Here is a 25584-nt window from a genome sequence, read left to right on the forward strand (position 1 = left end):
CATGGAAATTATGATTTTTTTTAGTGGAATTTACATACAACAAAATAGATAAACTTTCTATATGCAACTTAAATGACCTTTTATTTTTATTTATTTATTTTTTATTTTTTTATTTATTTTTGGGACAGAGAGACAGAGCATGAACGGGGGGAGGGGCAGAGAGAGAGGGAGACACAGAATCGGAAACAGGCTCCAGGCTCTGAGCCATCAGCCCAGAGCCCGACGCGGGGCTCGAACTCACGGACCGCGAGATCGTGACCTGGCTGAAGTCCGACGCTTAACCGACTGCGCCACCCAGGCGCCCCTTAAATGACCTTTTAAAATAAGGTTTTTATTTTGGAATACTTTCAGGTTTATAGGAAAGTGGTAAAGATAATACAGAGAGTTTTCATATACCTCACATCCCATCTCCCCAATTGTTTATGTGTGTGATTTCCTCTATTGTAGTTATTATTTATTCTTGAGAGAGAGAAAGAGAGACAGAGCATGAACAGGGGAGGGGCAGAGTGAGAGGGAGACACAGAATCCGAAGCAGGCTCCAGGCTCTGAGCTGTCAGCACGGAGCTCGAAGTGGAGCTCGAACCCACGTACTGTGAGATCATGACCTGAGCTGAAGTCAGAAGCTTAACTGACTGAGCCACCCAGACTCCCTTCTGTTGCAGTTATTTTTATTTTTGTGGAGGGATTACCATATAGTGCAGTGAAACACTGTGCATTTATCTCATTTTACTAGGATATACTCGTCAACTTCTCTGCTGAAAGTCTGTATTAAAAATATTTTTCTGTGAAAAAAAAATAAGCTTTGGATTTCTTGCTTGCATTCATTCTATAAAAAATCAGTGCCAGGTTGGCAGGTTTGTAAATATTTATTCTGAGCAGCAGTTCTGAGGCAGCCGTTTATTCCCCTGCACAATGTTCTCTGCTAAGTTACTAATAACAAAAATCTGCATATAAGAATTGCTGGAAAATTTTATTATTTAAGAAGTAATATCGGTTGAGAGACCTATAGCAAAGATATTTATTAGGCTTCTCATAGTTTTAATAAGAATTTTTCTGTGTTATGCTTTGGGTTTATGCTCTCAAACAATTTTCATGAGTCATTAGAACTTTTCATTTACCCCTTTGATATAAGGTATACATGACAGATTTTTCTATGGTTGAGAAAAACAAGATTTTAAGAATTAGCTATTCATGGCCTATTTAAAAAAATGAAAAGGACAGGATTCAATAGCATTGGAGTCCATCTCTTTTATTATTAATATTTTATATTAGTATGGTACATTTGTCTCAACTAATGAGCCAATATTTATAAATTATTATTTTTATTAAAAATTAAAAAAAATTTTTTTTTCAACGTTTATTTATTTATTTTGGGACAGAGAGAGACAGAGCATGAACGGGGGAGGGGCAGAGAGAGAGGGAGACACAGAATCGGAAACAGGCTCCAGGCTCTGAGCCATCAGCCCAGAGCCTGACGCGGGGCTCGAACTCACGGACCGCGAGATCGTGACCTGGCTGAAGTCGGACGCTTAACCGACTGCGCCACTCAGGCGCCCCTTAAAATTTTTTTTTAACATTTATTTATTTTTGAGAGACAGACACAGAATATGAGCAGGGTCAGGGCAGAGAGAGAGGGAGACATAGAATTCAAAGCAGGCTGCAGGCTCCGAGCCGTCAGCACAGAGCCTGACGCGGGGCAGAAACTCACAAACCGCAAGATCATGACCCGAGCCGAAGTCGGACGCTTAACCGACTGAGCCACCCAGGCGCCCCTATAAATTCTTATTAAGTATAGCCTATACTTCATTTGAATTTCCTTAAGTTTTACCTAACGTCCTTTTTTTAAGTTCCTTTTTTACCTAACGTCTCATTGTGAATATCACATTATATTTAGTGATCATGTTTTTTAGACTCCTCCTGGGTGTTTCTCACACTTTCCTTCATTTTGATGGTCTTGAGAGTTTTCAGTAAGATTGGTTAGATATTTTGTTGAGTGTCTCTCAATCAATTATTGTGTAATGTTTTTTCTCATGATTAGAATGGGTTATGGGTTTTTGGCAAAAAGATCACAGAGGAAAAATGCCATTTTTATTATGTCATATCAAAAGTACCTACTATCAACATGTCACATTGTCCATGTTGGCCTTTGTCAGATTCTCCACCATAAAGTTACTCTTTTGCTCACTTCCATACTGTATACTTTGGAAAGAAAAGCAGCCATACACAAAAGGAGTGAAGGGTTATGTTCCACTTCCCTGAGATTGAAATAGAGAAAACATAAGTTATTTGGAAATTTTCAAATGGGAGATTTACTCTTATCTCCCAGTTATTTACTCAATCATGTATTTATATCTATGTGGACTCATGTATATTTATTTTATATTTTGAGTTATAATCTAATAATTTATTGATCAAATTGTTCCAGCTTTAGCCATTGGGAGTTCTTTCACTTGTTTCCTGTGTCCCTTCAATTAATTTTATTTTTTTTCTACTGCTCTTATATTCTGTAACCTTGCTCAACTCATTTATTAGTTTTTGTAGCCTTTTAAAAAGATTCTGTATGGTTTTCTATGCAGATGATCATGTCGTCTGAAGAAAAAAGACAGTTTTATTTTTCAAACAGAATGTCTTTTATTTTTTTCTTGCCTCATTTTTTGGCGAGAACCTGAATAGAAGTGGTAGGAGCAAATATCTTTGCCTTGTCTGTGTTTTAGGGACAAAACATTTTAATCTTTCATATTTAAGTATGATTTTAGCTGTAGGATTTTCATAGATGTCCTCTGTAGTTTGGAGGAAGTTCTCTTCTGTTCCTAGTTTGTTGAGAGTTATTTTTCCATGCATGCTATTGACTTTTGTCCAGTGCTTTTTTATGTCTCATTGAGATCATCATGTGATTTTACTTTTTAATATGGTAAATTATGCTGGTTGATTTTTGAATGTTAAACCAATCTTCATACTTAGTCATGATGTACTTCTTATATATTTCTGTTAAACTGTGAGTTATACTTGCCTTGTGAAATCTCTGTGGCAGGTTGTAATGACTTTTGAAAGAATGAAATAGAATAGAAAATATCAGACTGTATTAAACTATTGCTCTGTGAAATTTTCATTTTAATTGTGTGGGTGTTTCTGTAAGTACTAAAAGAAATAAAGTGTATTCCTTGACCTACCTTATGTCAACATTTTTGAAAATAACTAGTTCACTTTTTGAGCCTGAAGATAATAAGGCATAGAGTAGGGCAAGAAAGCAAGTAACTCTAAGAGGAGAGTGCCAGATTAAAAGGTGTAACTGGGGTGAAAAAATGGGGTTAGATAATGGAGAAAATGAGGAAATATGGGTTTCCTTAGAAAAGCTTCATCTGTTTTTCTTAGTTTTGAGTAGAGTTATCTTTATGTCTGCATGATGAAGTCCATGGACTATGGAAGGATGTAATTAGTTGCAGATTAATAACTTACTGTTCCTATCCAAAGGACTTGATAGTCTATCAGATTTTGGGAAGTCTCTCCAGGAATATCTTCTCTTGTATGATCTTAACATGTAGTCTTAAGGTACTTTGTTCTCTTCTAGAAATACTGTTTTGAATAAAATCAAGCAAAAGCTACTAAATTTGCTTAAACATAGATACTGGTTTTTATAATAGGTCTTCATATACAATGAAAATTTAATCCTTGTAGGGAAGCACAGTTTTGAGATACCAGCTAGTGATTTCACTTACTAGTTTATTTCATAGGTCTGAGTTGGGCCCAATTTAGGAGAATGGAACAATGATGGGAGAAGAATCTTTAATGGTACCTTTACGTACTTTTTTTTGAATATATTTTTTTAACTATTTATTTTTGAGAGAGAGTGTGTGCACGAGAGTGGGGGGTGGGATGGGGTGGGCAGAGTGAGAGGGAGACACGATCCAAAGTGGGCTGTGTGCTGACGGCAGAGAGCCTGATGCAAGTTCAAACTCACAAACCTTGACATCATGACCAGAGCCAAAGTTGGATGCTTTACCAACTGAGCCACCCAGGCACCCTTATGGTGCCTTTACGTTCTAAAATATTGGATCTATGTTTTCTGTCAGTCATACTCCTTTGTTATTTATCACCTTGATACTAAAATAGTATTTTAGTTTCAAATTTCTGAAGGAAACAATCTGATTAAACAGCCTAGATGCCTTTTCAACTTCTAGATCAATTAGCTGTACCCAGGGTATGTTAAAATGTCTTAGGTATGCACCTTTCTCCTGTATTTATAGCCTTTCTCTGGGAAGATAGAATCACTGGTAGCTGGACAGCCACCCTAAGCAGTGTTTGTTTATTAATAACAAGTTAATTATATTAAATAACAGTATTGAAAAATCAAATTATAATATTGAAGTTTATTTTCTGGATGGTTACAATTAATCCTTTTTCTTTTTTTTTTTTTAAAATTTTTTTTTTTTCAACGTTTATTCACTTTTGGGACAGAGAGAGACAGAGCATGAACGGGGGAGGGGCAGAGAGAGAGGGAGACACAGAATCGGAAACAGGCTCCAGGCTCTGAGCCATCAGCCCAGAACCTGACGCGGGGCTCGAACTCACGGACCGCGAGATCGTGACCTGGCTGAAGTCGGACGCTTAACCGACTGCGCCACCCAGGCGCCCCCTAATCCTTTTTCTTTAAGGCAGTGGTTTTGATTATCTTTTCTTTGGCTCTAAAAGTCTCCTTTGAAAATATGATAAAATATCTTGGACCCCTTGAAGTCCTCCCAAGAGCTTCAGATTACAAGTTTCATAATCAAACAATTTAACATGCATTGTTAAATTCCTTGTAAAATCTAGTTGTTCATGCTATAGCATGAAATATCACAGAATGGAAATGATTATTTCTGTTCTCTTTGCCACATCTACTGCGAGAATGAAGACCATTCTAGCAATCAGACCGCAGACATTCCAGAAAATGTCAACATCACTCTGAAGGGATGCACTGTTATTGTAAAGGGCTCCAGAGGAACCCTGTGAAGGGACTTTTCAGTCACATCAATGTAGAACTCGGTCTTGGAAAGTAAAAGAAGAGGCTCTGAGTTGACAAATGGTGGGGAAATAGAGAAGAACTGGCTATTGTTTGCACCATCTATAGTCATGTACAGAACATGATCAAGGGCGTTACACTGGGCTTCCATTACAAGATGTCTGTGTTCACTTCCCCATTAGTGTTGTTATTCAGGAGAATGGTTCTCTTGTCGAAATCCAAAATTTCTTGGGTGAAAAATACTTCTACAGGTGAGGCCAGGTGTTGCTTGTGCTGTATCACAAGCCCAGAACAATGAGTTAATTCTTGAAGGAAATGACATTGACTTGTATCAAACTCAGCTGCTCTGATTCAGCAAGCGATGGTTACACAATAAGGATATCAGAAAATTTTTGGATAGTATCTATGTTTCTGAAAAAGGGACAGTTCAGCAGCCTGATGAATAAGGTTTAAGTTGTCCAGCTACAGAAACAACAAGATTCTGGATGATTTTTCAGACTTTTGTGATATTTTATTTAAAAATTTTTTTTAGCGTTTATTCACTTTTGAGAGACAGAGAGTGAGTGGGGGAGGGGCAGTGAGAGAGGGAGACACAGAATCCAAAGCAGACTCCAGGCTCCGAGCTGTCAGTGCAAAGCCCAATGCAGGGCTCAAACTTATGGACCATGAGATCATGACCTGAGCTGAAGTCGGATGCTTAACTGACTGAGCCACCCAGGTGCTCCTTATTTGTGATATTTTAAAGATGTAATAAATGTTGTTTTGATTTGGCTCACTGAGCAATGGCCGAATGAGTGATGGCCGAATGTCGGCTGCACCCAGGAACGCCTGCTGGACCCTGCTGCTGCCGGTGCCCCAAGACTGTGGCCAGGTGCCAGCCCGCCCCAGAAAAAGTTCGCGAGACAGTGTAGCAGCAGCGTTTCAGGGATTATGAAAAATCACAACACACATCCGGCATCAGGCTTCACCCTTAACGACCTTGCCACAGCACCAGCGAATGTGGCCACCTTCTGGGGTCTGCTGGGACTGGGTGGCTTCAACAGTCTCTGCCAGGTGTCCTTCCAGCAGTGGAACCGCTTTTCCCCATGTGGCCCGAGAACCTCCCGGACCCCACTCTGTTCCTGGGGATTCGCCCTTCCCACGAGAGCACCGCCAGGTGGAACCGCTGGCAAGATGCAGATTTCCATGAAAACTTTTATGGGGAAGATTATCACTCTCGAGATTGAACCCTTGGATATAATAGAAAATGTAAAGGCCAAGATCCAAGATAAGGAAGGAATTCCTCTTGATCATCAGAGACTGATCTTGCCTGGGAAGCAACTGGAAGATGGATGTACTTTGACTACAACATTCAAAAGTAGTCCATTCTTCATCTTGTGTTGAGACTTGGTGTTGCTGAGAAAAGGAAGAGAAGTCTTTCACCACTCCCAAGAAGAAAAAACATAAAGTTAAGCTGGTTGTCCTGAAGTACTATAAGGTGGATGAAAATGGCAAAATCAGTAGCCTTCATCAGGAGTGCCCTTCAGATGAATGTACTGGAATTCTTAATATCAGACACTTTGACAGACATTATTGTGGCAAATGTTGTCTGACCTATTGCTTTAACAAACCATAAGACAAGGAATTGTATATGGATTAATATATGAACTAAAAAAAAAAAGCTGTATTGATTTGGACCTTTCCTTAACCAATAATCATTTCCAACTATTTGGCAATTAAACCATTCAGAAGTTAAGAAAGAAAGAAAGGAAGGAAGGAAGAAAGAAAAGAAAGAGAAAGAAAGAAAAGGAAAGAAAAGAAAAGACAGAAAAGGGGGGGAAGCACCTACGGGGCTCATTTAGTTAAGCGTCTGACTTCGGCTCAGGTCAATGATCTCGTGGCTCGTGGGTGTGTGACCCACGTTGGGCTCTGTGCTGACAGCTCAGAGCCTAGAGCTTGCTTTAGATTCTGTGTCTCCCTCTTTCTCTGCTCTTCCTGCTTGTTTCGTCTCTTTCTCCCTCCCTCCCTCCCTCCCTCTCTCTCTCTCTCCCCCTCCCTCCCTCCCTCCCTTTCTCTCTCTCTGTCTCAAAAATAAACATTAAAAAAATTTTTTTAACGATTATTTCTAGTTAAAACTGTAATTTGAGAAAATAATTGTCAAGTAGTACAGCCAATTACTAAGTCTAGAAGAATGGTAGAAATTGATGTGAATCTTTAATAACATGTACAATAACAGGAACCATAAACAATTTCAGGACAAAGTAAATAACTCAAGAAATGCAGATTTACTGATGAGGTTTGAAAAGAATGTCCCAGGGTTTTATTACATGATTGCAAAGAGGTAGGTGTAGAAGAATGTAGGTAAGTGGGTCAGAAAAGAGTTTATAAACTATGATGAGATTCTTGTGAGCTGTACGTGTTTGATTCTACCCCCCAAGTACTATATTTAACTTGGAGATGGTACTTTTCAGAAATCTGTTTCAGGTTGCTTTAGCTAATAAAACTTTATGATCTTTGTTTTTATGATGTAGCTGTAAAATGGATCTGATGAAAGTTCAAATAAATCACAACTAAAATTTATAGTAACATTTATGCTTTTATAGCAAATTTATGCTTTTTGATTTATGATCTGTTGCATACCTCATGTTTTATCAAGCCAAAAAAAAGTTTTTTGAAAAATTTTCACCACTCGTTATATAAGGTTTCTGTGTTCATAATTTTATTTAACCTGTGTCTTTGTATTAGTAATAACTAACACTCCCTGAGTTTTCCTATGTATTAGGGACATTTCCTAGCATTTTACATGTTCTAACTCAGTTAATCCTCAGAACAGCCCCATGAAAGCACGTATTATTATTATTTTTTTTTTTTCAAAGTTTATTTATTTTTGGGACAGAGAGAGACAGAGCATGAACGGGGGAGGGTCAGAGAGAGAGGGAGACACAGAATCAGAAACAGGCTCCAGGCTCTGAGCCATCAGCCCAGAGCCCGACGCGGGGCTCGAACCCACGGACCGCGAGATCGTGACCTGGCTGAAGTCGGACGCTTAACCGACTGCGCCACCCAGGCGCCCCAAGCACGTATTATTATTATCTCCATTCTACAGATAGGGAAACTAAAACAGAGAGAGGTTGTGTAGTAAATGGCATTTTTGTTACAAAGCTGGAAATCTTGACTTTTTGGGCGTTATCGCCTGTTACTTTAAGCAAATTATAAATCTTTGATTATGGACTTAACTTTGTTTTGCCATAAATGTCTGTTTAGCACAGTGCTTTGCATGTAATAAATGTATAATCTAAGTCAAACACATTCTTTCCATTTGGAAATTTTATTTTTCTAGTTAGCTATTTTTGTTGTTTCTACTGAAAAAACTAGTAAATGTATTTTCACGTGTTATGTGTAATTAAAGAAAATTTTGGATGAAGTAGAAGCCTGTTTTCATGTTTTAAGTATGTTTTAAAATTGTTACATTGTTAAAAATAAACCATAAAATTAACCAATAAAATATATACATTCATATTAAAATTTATTTCATGCTAGGGTTGAGGGTCCAACTCTTGATTTTGGCTCACATCATGGTCTCACAGTTTGTGGGATCGAGCCTGGCATCAGGCTCTTCACTGACTGCGTGGAGCCTGTTTGGAATTCTCTTTCTCTGCCCCTGCTCCACTCACACACACACTCTGTCTCTGAAAATAAATAAACACTTATTTATTTTGACGATTTATTTCATAGGATATTGATGTAAGAGTTGAGGACACATGTTTATTTTAAAATAAACCACTTTGCCTGGCATAATAGTGTAGATAGTAATGAAGCTGTGTTTCTGAATTTTGAAAATAAAAAAATCAGTAAGAATTGTGCCCTAAAATTTTTATGATTTTGTTCTGTGCTGTTATACGGCTTTGATATATTCAGGTCAATCAGCTTTCTTCTTTATCCTTGTTTTGAGTCTTTGTTAACATCTATGTTGGTTTTATATATATGTTATGTTTCATTTCTCCTACCCCTCCATTTTCAGTCAATAAATAATTATTCAGAAGTTTAATTCATTGACTTAAATTTCTACCATATTTTTAAAGTTCAGTTTTAAAATGTTTATATAACTGTTTAGAGCTTTAAATTGTTCTTTAGTGAGCAGTAGTGGTTTATTTCATATAACAGATTATTCTCTTTAGGATCAGGCCCTTCTCAATTATACTATTCAGTAGAGTAATACAATTATCTGGGGATCTCAGATGGCAATTTAGTTCAAAGAGCTGTAGCAACACTTGGAAAAAGCATAGGTAGAAAAATACCTCTTCCACGCCTTAATACTCTTTTGTGAGTTTTCATCCCTTTGTTTGCCTAGTATATACATGTAATGAAGGTCTTCTTTTCCTTTGTCAATTAAATTATGACAAATGTTGCTGAAGAATCATTCTCCTGTTTCTGTTTTTGGAAGAAACGTATTAATAAATGATTGAGAAACAGTTGTACAAAACTGAAATATATGTAAATTAATGCCTAATATGAATAATTGAAGATAAATAATTTGATATATACACACTGCTTACCCAGTATAGGGAATCAGCTTTTTAATAGCTGTGAATGTAAGTTACCAATATGTCTTCTGATTTCTATTTAAAACAGTTTAATAGATGAGCAATATTAATATGTTTTCAAGATTAACTCTATACCTTGGCTATTTTGAAGTATTATTTGGATAAACATGAACTTTTGATATTGGTTCAGTTAAAACTATAATCAATGTGTTCATGATTTAATCTAAATAGAAAGAGGGAAGGAAAAAGAGAACTGTTATTTGGATATCTGTTTTGTACCTGATGCTTTCCATATTATCTTTAGTCCTCACTAAAATTGTGTGAGGTCATGTTATTTTCCCCATTTTATAGATGAGCAAACTGAGGCAGAGAGGTATCACAGTAAGTAGCTAAACAAGAATTCAGACTTACTTGTCTGACTTTAAGGCTCATGCTCTTTGCAGATGTTGTCCTTTTAGTACGTACTAAATTGAAGGTATAATTTCTTGTTAATGACATGTATTTTAATCTTTTCATCTTTCACTTTTACTCTTGTCAGGCCTATCTTTTGGGTTTCTGATGAACTTTTGTTTTTATAAAAATGGCATATACTTATTAGAACATTTAAACATATGGAAAAGTATAAAGATGAAGAAATCTAAAATCTTACCAACCAAAGGTACTCTTGATATTTGACATTTTCTAATGCATTTTTTACATAATTGAAATCATATTGTAATTTTGAACCTTGAATTTTCACCATGATAATATAGGCATTTTCTTTATATGGTTGGCAACACATATTACCTGATACGTATGTAGCATGATATATCATAAGTCAAGGGATTATTTCCCCTTGGGCATTTAAGTGCTTTTACTTTTTTCCTTTTGCAAATACCATTGAGATCAAGAACATTCTTGTACATAACCAGTCAGGATGTTCCTTGATTTCTCCACTAACCCTTCCCACATGCACACACACACACCCACGCATCCCATCCTGCCCACCAATAAGGACATAGAGTCAAATTTGTGTTTATGAGTTACTCAGATAGTCTTTGTCCCTTTGTCCTTCTTTTCTTCCTATCTTCCACTTGAATATGCTTACAGTATTTTTAAAGTACAATTAGGTTCATTTGTTTAAGTTTCCTTTCAATTTTAGATGCTTCCCCTTTTCTCATTCTTTCTCATTTTGTTTTTTATGTATGTAGAGTATTAACATGCTTTCCAAAGTCAAAACTATTCAAAGCCAACCCCTCCTCTTGTGTACCACATCTGCTTTCATCTTCTCAGGATTCTGCTCTAGCAATTGTCTGTCCTTACTGCACCATCAGTAGTTTTCTTTTTTCTGCGTTATTGTCACTAGTGGATAAGCTTGCTGAGTTTTCTCTTACCTTAATAAAAAAACAAAACCTGGTTACAACCTGGTTTCTTTCCTACCTCAGTGGTTCTTCTTTTTAATCTCCTTTATTGGTTTCTTTTACATTTCCTTGTCTTCTTAGTGGTCTCTGACCATAGTCTTTGAGCCATTTGATTTTCTGTCTTCATCTTGCAACCACAAATATCTATAACATTGGTGATTACCAAATTTGTATCTGCAGCTACAGAATGAGATTTCAATATCTGACTACCTAATTGGCATCTCTTCTTGGATTATCTAATAGTCATCTCTTAATTAAACTGTTCAAAGCCTAAATTCTGATCCTTAATCCCAAACTTATTTTTCCCTCTTTTTCTTTACCCTGAAAAATGGCAACTCTATCCTTCCATTTACTCAGAGTAAAAACCTTGAGTCATCCTTGACTTCATTCTGTTTAATCAGCTCCTGTTGGCTTTACCTTTAGGATATATCTAGATTGTTCCCTTTCTGCCACTTCCTACTTTTCCTTCTTGATTCAAGACATATATTCTTTTTTTTTTTAATTTTTTTTTTCAACGTTTATTTATTTTTGGGACAGAGAGAGACAGAGCATGAACGGGCGAGGGGCAGAGAGAGAGGGAGACACAGAATCGGAAACAGGCTCCAGGCTCTGAGCCATCAGCCCAGAGCCCGACGCGGGGCTCGAACTCACGGACCGCGAGATCGCGACCTGGCTGAAGTCGGACGCTTAACCGACTGCGCCACCCAGGCGCCCCAAGACATATATTTTTGAAGAAGGCAACATCTTCTCTTACCTGGAGTATCGCAATAACCTCCTGTCTGGGCTGCCTGCTTCTGTCCATGTCCACCCTTTCATATATTCTCAGTGGAGTGACCGTTAAAAGTTGAAGTTTCCTATTCTAGTTAAAACCATCTCCAATCACCAATCACTTTCATTTTTACTCATAGTAAAAACCAGAGTCCTTAGAGTGGCTTTAAAGGTCCCACATGATTTGTCCCCTCTTATTTCTCTAACTTACTCCATCTGCTTTTAGTCTTGCCTTTTTGTTCATTTCCTGTAGCCACATTAACCTTCTTGCTATTTCTCAGACATGCCAAGCATGTTCCCACCTCAACTTTTTTACCTTTGCTTCTCCTTGGCCTAGAGCTTTCTTTTCATTAGATATTTATATAGCTACCTCCTTCACTTCCTTCAGATCTTTTTGCCCACGTGTCATCTTTTCACTGAGGATTTTCCTGTCCATCCCTTTAAAAATTAAAAGGTCCTCTGCTTGCGCCTGCTATCTTATTACTATATTGCTTTGTTTTTTTTCCTCCATAGTCAGAATCTGGCTTACTATATATTTAACTTATTTTTTTCATTCTTTTCAGAACCCAGCCCCCTTAAGTTCCATGAAGGCAGAGATTTTTATCTGTTTTGTTCATTGTCATATATCCATTGTCTGTTAATTTATAGGTATCAATTAAAATTTATTGAATGAACGAATGAATGTAATGGTTAAGGCCTTGTAGAATCAAGTCCCTTCATTGTCCTTTCAGATTTATCTTCTACTCTTCTGGCCCTCTTCTTACATTGTAGATGCTGATCTTTTTTCCGTTCTATTTTATACCATGCTCCCTCCTTCCTGAGAACCTTCCTTTGTATGTTTTATTCCCACTACTTGGAACACTCTTTCTTCCCTGACTCCCTTCTTTTCCTTGCCCAGTTAATTTCTACTCATTCTTAGATATCAGCTCAAAAGTCCCTGTTTTCAGAGAAGCTCTAGATTAAAGCCCTGTACTGTATTCTCTTAATCATGCTTTTTGGTGTTCTGTCTACCAGCTGAATTGAGAACTGCACAAAGGCAAGGACTTCTTGAGTGTACTGCTTGTCAGTATATGTGTATGAATAGTGAATTCTCAGTAAGTAGGCATTGAATGCTCCCTTCTAGCTCTAATAGTGTGCCTTGAGGTAGTGGCAAGGCATTCCTATATGATTAGGGGTGGGAACCTATCAGGAAACATCATAGTATTAAACCAAACATGATTGGTGGTAAGTATAATATAACCTGGCATCACTGGTCAAATATGGGTTAAATATGAATTCTGCATTTTTCAGTTGACCTTCTGTGAAAAAATATGAATCCAGATAAAATATGGCTCAAAAAATTCTGGTTTAGAGTCAATGGGAAGCATGTGTATATTGGTAGGTATTCTTGTTGATGTATAGGGCATAACCTGTATATCTTATTCCTTTAATATTTAGTTTCAAAAAATGGTAGAAGACTGGCTGATAACTCTTGTTACCCGGTAGTTAATTTTATCAGTAGTTTCATTTTTGAAAAAAGCACTTCCTGGGCAGTTAGCAGTTTTTCATTTTTTAGGGCTGTTTGATTTATTTACTTTTTCATTTGAACAGTTTTTATTTAAAGTTGAATATAAGATTACTTTATTCCTTCATCTTTTCAATTGTTTCTTCCTTATATTTGCCCTTTTCCTACTTGGCGAGATTTGGCTTTATGTTCAAGGATCCTTTTGTGGTGTTTTTCTAGTTTTAGTCTAGTGATGGCCATCTTGCCAGGATGAATGCCCACATGGACAATTGTGCCATTTGCCTTCTGTCACAGTACTTGTTCAGTGTAGATGACCTGGAGTACTTTGCCAATTTGCTGACATTTGTAGTGTCTGTGCACAACCTGTAGTTCATCATCCTTTCAGATGGGCGTGAATTGAACATTGTACTTCCATCTCAGCTCTTTTATTATTACTCTTATCATCATAATTAGTTGAGATATTGGGCAAATATGTTAGTTTCTCATTATGTTTACTCATCTAAACAGTGGAAATAAAAATAGTATTGACCCTAATGGGTTATCGTGGGAATTAGATGAAGTAATAATGCTTGCAAACAAAGAACCTGGTACGTAGTAAACCCTTGGAAAATGTCCAGTATTATTTAAAATTTTATTGTTACTTGCAATCTTTTTTCTTAGGTTTAAGAATTTTCATTTTTCATCATCGAGAATCTGTGTTCTTTGATTAGAATTTAGGGTCCACTCTCCCATGTGACTTTTGGCACTTTCATTAAACACTCTATACTTCATTTAGTTGAACTACAGAAAGGGTAAATGGTATTTGCACAGCCAATTTAGGATTATAAATAATTGGTATCTTTAAATGTCACATAGGAAACACTGAAATTGGCTGCCAAGTAGAGTTGCATGATCCTCTTTGTCAGAGACCTTTTAGAGAAAGATTTGTGTACTCTGATATATTCCTGAATGATCTGGGTTGGTTTTTAAAGCTGGGAATCTCTGGATGATTCTAAAAGGAGTACTGATAACTTTTGATATTGTTCTTGAAATGATAAATGGTAGCAACACTGATGCTACTTCTAAAGAGTCCCCTTAACCTTCTTTGTAGGTTGGTTCATAGAAGAGTGTCTCTTTCTGCCAGAAAGAGAATATCTCTTTCTGCCAAGTGGTCTGTAGCAAAGTGAATATAATGTGATGTGGGATGGCTTTGAGCTATCCCCACTGCCTCACATAGTACCTGGAAATAGTAGACACTACTTAAATATTCATAAATTTGAAAGGCAGTAAGAACCAGAGTTTGATTGTATATGGGAATATGATATTCAAATGTATGCTGAAAATACTGCAGGCTTTATGTAAGAGAGCTATGGATAAGAGATCAAAACAGTAATAACAAAAATGCATCAAAAAACATGGATTAAAGTAGAGCTTGTCACTGCAGTTTTGTGTTTCTTTGTGCTGCTATTACATTTTTAATGCTCTGTATATTTGCAAGAATAACTGTGGTACAATAACTGACACTAAAATAAATGCAATATATATTCTCTTTCAGATTTACTAAGAATTTATCTCCTGACAAGATAAATCTGAGTACCCTCAAAGGAGAAGGTGAATTGAAGAATTTGGAGCTGGATGAAGAGGTGCTCCAGAATATGTTGGATTTGCCAACATGGCTTGCTATCAACAAAGTTTTTTGTAATAAAGCATCTATTAGGGTGAGATTTTGATATCTGTGGAAAGCATTTTCTATTTTCAGTTTTTATTTCATTCCTATTTCTTAAGTATTTTGTTATAGATCTATAAAAAGGCATTTTTATTAATATAATTTAAAAAGACAAATAACTATGTTTAAATAATTGCATGAATGTGTGTCTGGTGAACTTAATGAAGTCATATGCTAATATAATAGTAATTTATAGTTTAAAGTTTAATCCTAACATTTAAGTAACATTACTGATAGTTTTTTTTAAATTTATTTTTTAATATTTTTTTAGTTTTGAGAGAGAGACAGAGAGTGAGTGGGTAGGGGTAGAGAGAGAGGGAGACACAGAATCCGAAGCAGGCTTCAGGCTCTGAGCTGTCAGCACAGAGCCCAACATGAGGCTTGAACCCACAAACCGTGAGATCATGACCTGAGCCAAAGTTGGACGCTTAGCCAACTGAGTCACCCAGGCGCCCCCATTACTGGTAGTTTATTAATAAAATAATTGACTAAATTTGGCACATATTCAAAGATATTTTTTCATAATATTTGTTAATTGGGACAATTTAAATTTGTAGTAAGTAAACACAATTTCAAATAAAGACATGAAGACACACATCTTACTCTGTACATTATACTTTTATTTGAAATTTTCTTTTACTCATTTGTTTCTTCCTTGAGGATTTTTAAGTTTATTATTTCTCCTCATTATTATTGTTATTTTTCCTTATTAAAATTTATTCCTACTTACCTTTGAATTTAATCGTATGTCATATCACTTCTTGCTCTTAAAGACCAGGTGTTTTGAGAGTCTACTCAGTAGAAATAGTGCATGAGTAATCTGTTTCATAAAATTAAAATTAGACTCGAAAGAAAAGAGTGTGGAAAGGTTCCTATATCCTTTGATGGTCGCCTTTAATTTTTGTTATATCCTCCATAAACCCAAATATCTATAAAGATGTGATTTTTCAGTGTAAGGCAGGCTTGGACATTAGTTATTTGATATTACCTACATTTTACATAAATAGCCTCGTTTGTGTATTTTTCTTGAATATCTACAAAAATATTGGTCAGAATTTTATTTTCTTTTATTTTTAATTTTTAAAAAAGATTTTATTTTTAAGTAATCTCCACACACCATATGGAGCTTGAACTCATGACTCTGAGATCAAAAGTCACATGCTTTTCTGACTGAGCCAGCCAGGTGCCCCATGGTCAGACTTTTAGAATTGAAAAAACTGTTAAATGAACAAAACACCCATCATGCTTTGCTGGGAAATCTTAAATTATGACGTTAAGGGGTGCCTGGCTGGCTCAGTCTGTAGAGCATGTGATTTTTTAATCTCAGGGTCATGACTGTAAGTCCCACATTGGGTATGGAGCCTGAAAGAAAGAAGAAAAAGAAAGAAAGAAAGAGAGAGAAAGAAAGGAAGGAAGGAAGGAAGGGAGGGAGGGAGGAAGGAAGAAAGGGAGGGAGGAAGGAAGGGGAAGGAAGGGAAAGGAAGGAAGGAAGGAAAAGAAAGAAAGACGGAGGGAGGGAGGAAGGAAGGAAGAAAGAAGTTAACATATTTTTAAGGTCTGGAAAAAAAGAAACTTAAGAGGACCTGAAATTCTTATTTTAAAAGATAACCAAGAAAATAATGATTAGTAGTCTTTTCGTATACAAAACAGGTACATCTGATTTTAAGAGTCTGAATGAATTTCTCAGTTCATTATTTTGCAATTTGAGAAAAAAGCCATCTGATAAAATTTGGTATGTCTATCACTAAATTAAGAGAGCATCTTGGGAGCCTGCGTGGCATAGTCAGTTAAGGTGTCTGATTCTTGATTTTGGCTCAGGTCATGATCTCACGATCCTGATATTGAGCCCCACGTTCGGCTCTGTGCTGACAGGACAGAGCCTGCTTCTCTCTGCCCCACCCCGCTCACGCGTGGGAGCGTGGGCGTGCTCTCTAAGTAAATAAACTTTTTTTTTTTAAAGAGAGAACATCTGTGTTGATTGCTATTTTTTTAGTGATTGATTTTAAAGAAAACAATTTTTGTTTTTTTAATTTTTCTTTGGTAGATCCCATGGACAAAATTGAAAACACATCCCATCTGTTTGGTGAGTTCTGACTTACCTCAGAAATAAACATTTATATATGGTATGATTTAAGTACTTTGCTAATATTAATGCTTTATTTCATAGAAATATGATCTTCTGGCTTTTCCACTAATTAGCTTTCATTTTATTTGAATAGTACTTAGTTTTCTCAGCCCTTAAATGAGAAGTTTGAACTTAAAATGGGAGGGTCTTTAAATTTTCACATGTGTTATGTTGTAAGTTGGTATATTTTTATTGTATCATTTAGCTCTTTATTGATATACTATGGCAGTATATATGGCAGTAAATAACATTTAATTTATGCTTTCTGTGTTCCTGATTTTAATCATCTAGCAAATTAAATAATATGCACATTAATATACTTTTCTTTTTTAAAGAAAATTTAAGAAAGATTGGTCATTTGGTTACTTATTGATTCATTTATTCCACAAATATTTATTGAGCACCTTCCCCATTTCCTGAGGGAGCTTAATATTTTTATAGAGGAGACTGACAATGAATAAGTAAACAAATAAGATAATTTCAGATAATAAATGCTATATTAAAATAGAGAATGAAGAATGACTAAGTTTTGTTAGTGATGACTACCAAAGACATTTGATCTTCAACAAAAACTGTTATCTTGAAAGAAATTTTTTCATTATGGGAATGTCTTTCCACATTTCTTTCATATTTCATATTTTTAATTGTTATATGTCTTAAATCTCAAGTCTTAGATTGGTAGGTCCCATTCATTAATACATAATCTCATTTAGCAATTAATAATGTTATACATTCTGGGACTAGAGATTGCACTCCTGTAAAATCTATTGATTTCACCAGCATATGGCTACTTGTAGTTTTTTTCTTTCATAATCGTATATGCCCACAGCCTTTTTTTTTTTTTTTTTTTTTTTTTTTTTTAAATCAGGTAATAAGTTCCTTGAGAAACGACTGAGCACATTGTTTTCTGTTTTGGTATTTGTTTAAAAGACATTTAAAGTGACTCTGCTTACTTACTGTTTACTTTGTTCCTAAAGAAATGAAAGAGAAAATAGCATTACATAATATTTCAAAACATACATAAAATAAAATACTGTATCTAATTTTTTACATTTTTGATGTTATTTTTATTAGTCCCTGGATAAAGTAATAATGGAAATGAGTACATGTGAAGAACCACGAAATCCTAATGGCCCATCACCAATTGCAACTGCTTCAGGACAAAGGTAAGCTATTTCCATTAATCTGCATGACTGGCAAAGGGAGTCCTTTTCTTTGGTCAGCTCTGTTATCTGTAGTGATGGGACATAAAATTTCCTAATGTCAGACAATCTCTATTTCAGTCACCTTTCCCATCAAACAATTTGCAGTTTTGGTATTGTGCTGCCAAAATAGTAGAATTTATTTTTAGCCTCTTTTGTTTATTTTGCTTTCCTTGATATTAAATAGTAATGATCAACCAAAAGCTTCTATAAATGAGATAGTCTCTTAGTCTCTAAGTAGTTTTTTTGCCTATCATTTATTTATTCTGTGCATCAGTGGAACTTTTATGACTCTTAAGAGTTAAGTTGGTGCCTTAAAAAAATTATAGGCCATTTGGGTTATTCTAAAACTCATTAAATATAGAATGCTCATACTTTATACAAATTGGATTTGATAAATAAAAAATCAGATGCTAATAAAGTAGAAGCATGAGAGCCATTTCACAAAGTTTTGCTGAAAAGTTAGATCTTAATAGATCTTTAAAAAATTTCTTATTTATTGTATTCATTAAATTTGGATCTCATACTGTATTTCATTTCTTTAAGGCAGGATGTCTCCACTAATTTGGGGATTGTGCACCTATTCATATAAAATGTTCACATAGATTTTAATTTGATTAGTGCCTCTTCAAGTTATACAACATGGCAGCCTTAAACATTTTATAGTGTGCCAGGTTCTGTGTAAAACCAGTGTTAAACTCTTCTTTGGAATGGATGCATACGGGGTACCTGGCTGGCTCAGTTAGTAGAAGATGCGACTCTTGATCTCAGGGTTATAAGTTTGAGCCCTACATTGGGTGTAGAGATTAATTAAAAATAAAATCTTAAAAAAATAAAATAAAAAAAAAAATAGAATGAACATACACATCAGATACACAGACACACATGCATACACATTTCCACCTTCCTCTTTCAGCATGTTTTTATAGTACTTTATAATTTTGGCTTATGGTTAATCTACTTTGACATTTTCCAGACTTGCCTGATGGTAGCAATCACTTTGGGTGCTTATCAATAATCTATAGTCTCTTAGGGTCCTTTTTTTTTTTTTTTTTGAAATTATGATTCTTGAGGTCTTAGAATGGTTATCAAGACTGTGATTATATATTTTCAACAATTCTTTATACCTATACGATTTGGGGAAACACTGATTTATTTGATTTTGTCTCTAAGAGATTAAAATACAGGGAAATTAATATTTAACAGGAGGGCCTTCTGTGTAGGACCGGTGAGTTGATAATAGTCCTATAGATTAAAAAAAAATTTTTTTTTAATGTTTTTATTTATTTATTTTTTTTGAAAGAGAGAGAGAGAGACAGAGCATGAGTAGGGGAGGACCAGAGAGAGAGGGAGACACAGAATTCAAAGCAGGCTCCAGGCTCTAAGCTGTCAGCACAGAGCCCGATGCAGTGCTCAAACCCATGAATTGTGGGATCATGACCTGAGCCAAAGTTGGATGCCCAACAGACTGAGCCACCCAGGTGCCCTGATAATAGTCCTATAGATTAATGATCTAGCAAATTTGTAAGTTCAGAAATTTGATTTTACCGTGTCATATAGAGGAGATGTACTTCTATGTGAAGATAAATCAAACTTAGAAGAAACTTACTTGAAAACTGGAGTTTCACCTTTTAAATTTACAATGGATGACATAACCAGAAACTTGTCTACCTTAGTCATAGATTCAGGCTTCATGCCTCTGATGGTAAATCCTCCAGTAAAGTCGTAACACTTTTTATTTTATTTATTTATTTTTTAATTTTATTTTTAAAATTTGTATCCAAATTAGCATATAGTGCAACAATGATTTCAGGAGTAGATTTCTTAGTGCCCCTTACCCATTTAGCCCATCCCCCCCTCCCACAACCCCTCCAGTAAACCCTCAGTTTGTTCTCCATATTTATGAGTCTCTTATGCTTTGTCCCCCTCCCTGTTTTTATATTCTTTTTCTCTCCCTTCCCTTATGTTCTCTGTTTTGTCTCTTAAAGTCCTCATATGAGTGAAGTCATATGATTTTTGTCTTTCTCTAATTTCACTTAGCATAATACCCTCCAGTTCCATCCATGTGATTGCAAATGGCAAGATTTCATTCTTTTTGATTTCGAGTAATTCTCCACTGTATGTATATGTGTGTGTGTGTGTGTGTGTGTACACACACACACACACACACACACACACACACACCACATCATTTTTATCCATTCATCCATCGATGGACATTTGGGCTCTTTCCATACTTTGGCTGTTGTTGATAGTGCTGCTGTGGACATTGGGGTGCATGTGTCCCTTCAAAACAGCACACCTGTATCCCTTGGATAAATGCCTAGTAGTGCAATTGCTGGGTTGTAGGGTAGTTCTATTTTTAGTTTTTTGAGGAACCTCCATACTGTTTTCCAGAGTGGCTGCACCAGCTTGCCAAACAACTTTGGCTTCCCAAAGTTGTAACACTTTTTTTTTTTTTTTAATTTTTTTTTTCAACGTTTTTTATTTATTTTTGGGACAGAGAGAGACAGAGCATGAACGGGGGAGGGGCAGAGAGAGAGGGAGACAGAATCGGAAACAGGCTCCAGGCTCTGAGCCATCAGCCCAGAGCCCGACGCGGGGCTCGAACTCACGGACCGCGAGATCGTGACCTGGCTGAAGTCGGACGCTTAACCAACTGCGCCACCCAGGCGCCCCTAAAGTTGTAACACTTTTTAATGTGCATAGGTTAGAACAGATGACATTGGATTTTCCAGAGGGTGTTCCCAAATAATTATAGATATATTCATTCCAACTCCAGGAATATTTCTGTCTAAGTGACCAATATTTGTCCGTGGGATTAAAGCAACTTCTCCCTAGGATGCTGATGAGTTCTTCCTCTTTAGTTCTCAATTTTCTAAGCCCAAGGTAAACAACCAAAATTACCTAAGGCAAGCTAAGGACTATATAAACTATTGTACAAACACCATTTTACTTAAGGACCACAGCAACCTTTTGAAAATGTGTATAATTATTTTTAATGTTTATTTATTTATATTTGAGAGAAAAAGAGAGCACAAGCAGGGGAGGGGCAGAGAGACGGAGACAGAATCTGAAGCAGGCTCCAGGCTTTGAGTTGTGAGCTGTCAACACAGAGCCCCACGCAGGGCTGACTAGCAGTGAGATCATGACCTGAGATGAAGTTGGATGCTTAACCAACTGAGCCACCTGGTGCCCCAAAATATGTATTATTTTTATTTTACAAATGAAGATACTGAGGCTGAGTTTTTCATATGTTTTTTCACCCAGACTTTTCATAGATTTAATAAGAATATAATACTGTTAGTACTATAAATAATAGTTGTGTTTCATAAAGTATCATGAATCAAGACATGGGCTGTTTGGTTCATATGCATTATTTCATGCAGCCCACATGTAACCTCAAAGTATTACCTGATTTAAAAGATAAGTCATTGGAGGATTAGGAAGTTTATTTACTTACTCAATGAGATAGAAAATAAGGAAGCCTAGCAGCAGGTAGAGGGGAAGGAAGTGCACGATCAACAAAGATGATAGGTTCACTTTCACGCATGTTGGCTTTAAAATGTGTGAGAGGCATCCAGATGGAAATATTTGGTGGACATCTGAATTTTTCTGAAGTTCATTTTTTTCTTTCTTCTTTGTTTCAATTTTCTTTTTTCTTTTTTAAAATTTACATCCAAATTAGTTAGCATATAGTGAAACAACGATTTCAGGAGTAGATTCCTTAATGCCCCTTACCCATTTAGCCCATCCCCCCTGCCACAACCCCTCTAGTAACCCTCAATTTGTTCTCCATATTTATGAGTCTCTTATGCTTTGTCCCCCTCCCTGTTTTTATATTATTTTTGTTTCCCTTCCCTTATGTTCATCTGTTTTGTCTCTTAAAGTCCTCATATGAGTGAAGTCATATGATTTTTGTCTTTCTCTGACTAAATTCACTTAGCATAATACCCTCCAGCTCCATCCACATAGTTGCAAATGGCAAGATTTCATTCTTTTTGATTGCCGAGTAATACTCCTGTGTGTGTGTGTGTGTGTGTGTGTGTGTGTGTGTGTGTGTGTACGTACGTATATGTATACATTTATACACCACATCTTCTTCATCCATCAATGGACATTTGGGCTCTTTCCATACTTTGGCTATTGTTGATAGTGCTGCTATAAACATGCATGTGTCCCTTCAAAACAGCATCCCTGTATCCCATGGATAAATGCCTAGTAGTGCAATTGCTGGGTCGTAGGGTAGTTCTATTTTTAGTTTTTTGAGAAACCTCCATACTGTTTTCCAGAGTGGCTACACCAGCTTGCATTCCCATAACAGTCTGAAGTTCTAGTGAGAGATCTGGATAGAGATGGATTTAGGAATAATGGTCATAGTGATGATAATTGAAGTAATATGTCATTTGGGCAAATTTTCACCACCCCACCTGCCAAAATATATTGATAATCTACATTCCAAGCATACTGTCCTACTCATTATTCCCTTTTTCTTTTCTTTTTTTTAAATGTTTATTTATTTTGAGAGAGAGCGTGAGTAGGGGAGGGGCAGAGAGAGAGGGAGAGAGAATTCCAAGCAGGCCCTGCATTGTCAGCACGGAGCTGGATATGGAGCTTGATCCCATGAACTGTGAGATCACTACCTGAGCTGAGATCAAGCATTAGATACTTAACCCAGGCACCCCGTCTACTCATTATTCTCATTGTGACCTCTACTTTCCTACTTTTTTGCACTCGCTCATTCTTTTCCCTAATGTAAGATTTCCCTTTCTCCCATCTCTCCCTGAGGGAAATACATTTTCCTTTCCTGGATAGATTTCTCCCTAGTTATGAAGCAATTTCTTCTACCAAGTGTAGTGATGATTCTATTTTTAAAGCACTTAATTATAGACTACCTTAATGTTTCAGTTCTTAGGGTATATGTGTTTTTCGTCTCCAAGGAACTTGCAAGCCCTAGAATACCACAACTATATTTTGGTTTCCTTATTTCCCAGTGTAGTGCGCATGGTAGATGTTCAACAAATATTTGCTGAATTGAATTAGAAAATGTGAACTTTTTCTGACTTTATTCCTGAATTATGAGATTATATTGTAGTTATAGTCTGTAATCTTCTTTGTGTCAAGAATTTAGCTCTCTTATTTATAGATTCCCAGTTGTCTGGATATCTGGCAACTTGAGAATAAGCAGCTTTGGATAATAATTACAATAACCTCATTTAAAGAGTAACCTTTACTCACACCTGTCAAAATGGCTAAAATCAGAAGCACAAGACACAGGTATTTGTGAGGATGTGGAGAAAAAGGAACACTCATGTAGTGTTGGTGGGAATGCAAACTGGTGCAGCCACTCAGGAAAATAGCATGAAGGTTCCTCAAAAAATTAGAACTAGAACTACCAGATGATCCAGTAATTCTATTGGGTATTTACCCAAAGAATAAAAAAACATAATTTGAAAAGATAAATGCACCCCTATCTTATTGTCATATTATTTACAATAGCCAAGATATGGGAGCAGCCAAATGTCCATCAATTGATGAATAAAGAAAAAGTGATATATGTATATGTACATTGGAATATTATTCAGCCATAAAAAAGAATGAAATCTTGCCATTTGCAACAGCATGGATGGATCTGGAGAGTATAATACTAAGCAAGATAAGTCAGAGAAAGATAAATACCATATGCGGTATTTAAGAGACCGCATATGTCGCATTCACTCATATGTGAAATTTAAGAAAGAAAACAAACGAGCAAAGGCTAAAAAAGACAAACCAAGAAACACTTTTTTAATACTTTCTTTTAAGGTTTGTTTTGAGAGAGAAAGAGGGAGAGAGAAAATCCTAATAAGGCTCCACAGCATCAGTGTGGAGCCTGATGTGGGGCTCAGACCCATGTACCATGAGCTCATGACCTGAGCCGAAACCAAGAGTTGGACACTTAACCAAATGAGCCACACAGGTGCTCCCAGACTCATAAGTATAGAGAACAAACTGATGGCTACCAGAGGGGTGGGGAGGAGGATGAGTAAAATAGGTGATGGAGATTAAAGAGTACATTTATCATGACTACTGAGTAGTGTATAGAATTGTTGAGTCACTCTATTGTACACCTGAAACGAATATATTACTGTGTATTAACCATACTGGAATTAAAATAAAAAATTTGTATAGAGTAATGTGAAATCTTAAAGATTTTTATCATTTTGACAACATTTTTATAATTTACATGCAATCAGGTGTGGGAAACCCTAGGTCCCTTTGAGGTTGACAATCAGGCTAGATTATTGCTTTTACTGAAAATTTTTAAAAATAAAAATGAATAATATTATGGTCCTTTTATACACTTGTGTGAAAATATTAACAGATAACTTATCAATGATTTATATGGGCTTTAGTGCATTATATTTTCCTTTATTTTTCCAGTGAATATGGCTTTGCTGAAAAAGTCGTTGAGGGAATTACTGTTTCTGTAAACTCCATTGTTATCCGCATTGGAGCAAAAGCTTTCAATGCATCCTTTGAACTTTCCCAGTTACGAATCTATAGTGTAAATGCAAACTGGGAACATGGAGATTTAAGATTTACTCGCATTCAAGATCCACAGAGAGGAGAGGTAAGCATTTTTTTTTTCATTCTTTGTTTAAAAAATCTTTTAGTCACTGATAAATAAAAGAGTGCATTTTAAAATAATGACTTCTTATAGTTATCCTAGATTCACATACTGCATTTACTCTTGCCTTTTAACTCTACTTTTCTATGTATTTCTCTTAGTTATTTAATTTAAAATGTGCATATTTTAGTGTTTTTATGTAATAAATCTTTCAACTTATGGAGTTAATGAACCTCATTTTAAGTTCTCAGCTACTCAGAATTGAATTTTAAATATACAAAACTAAACTCCTATTTAAGTTTTTCTTGGTCACATGATTCACATGCTTTTTGTGCTTTATATCAAATTCAGAGTAAAATATTAACAGCTTTACAAATAATTAATATAATTAGGAAGATATGTTACTGAATTTGTTGCAGCTATACAATTTTTAAAAATAAAAGCATAGTGAATATATCTAGAGTGTCGTAAGAATATTAGTAAAGAGATAAATTTTATTTAGCTTTTTTGTTTTTACAGATCTACACATTTCTCATTCTGTGTCGCCTAAGTGAAGCTAATCTCTGTTCTCCTTAGGTTTTGACGTTTAAAGAAATAAATTGGCAGATGATTCGAATAGAGGCAGATGCTACTCAAAGTTCACATCTTGAAATTATGTGTGCTCCTGTTCGATTAATAACCAACCAATCAAAAATCAGAGTCACACTTAAAAGAAGAGTAAGTCAATAGGGTTACCTTTTTGGTTCAT

The 25584-nt window shown here is 35.9% G+C and overlaps 1 protein-coding gene and 1 pseudogene across 2 annotated transcripts in view; both read left to right on the top strand.

The window, feature by feature from the left end:
• The window catches only part of BLTP3B (bridge-like lipid transfer protein family member 3B), a 113766-nt gene that overhangs the window by 29832 nt on the left and 58350 nt on the right, over nt 1-25584 (top strand). The window contains exons 2-6 of the mRNA XM_025926661.2: nt 14729-14891; nt 16944-16982; nt 18099-18190; nt 24650-24839; nt 25413-25553. Coding sequence (XP_025782446.1) covers nt 14729-14891; nt 16944-16982; nt 18099-18190; nt 24650-24839; nt 25413-25553 — 625 coding nt within the window. The remainder of the gene's footprint in view (nt 1-14728; nt 14892-16943; nt 16983-18098; nt 18191-24649; nt 24840-25412; nt 25554-25584) is intronic.
• LOC147578955 (ubiquitin-ribosomal protein eS31 fusion protein pseudogene) lies at nt 4641-8668 on the top strand (annotated as a pseudogene). Its single transcript, XR_015253398.1, has 2 exons — nt 4641-7825; nt 8056-8668. The product of XR_015253398.1 is annotated as a ubiquitin-ribosomal protein eS31 fusion protein pseudogene (transcript).

The sequence above is a fragment of the Puma concolor genome, chromosome B4, assembly GCF_028749965.1.
Source record: "Puma concolor isolate L17-30 chromosome B4, mPumCon1.1.hap2, whole genome shotgun sequence".
Lineage (NCBI taxonomy): Eukaryota > Metazoa > Chordata > Mammalia > Carnivora > Felidae > Puma > Puma concolor.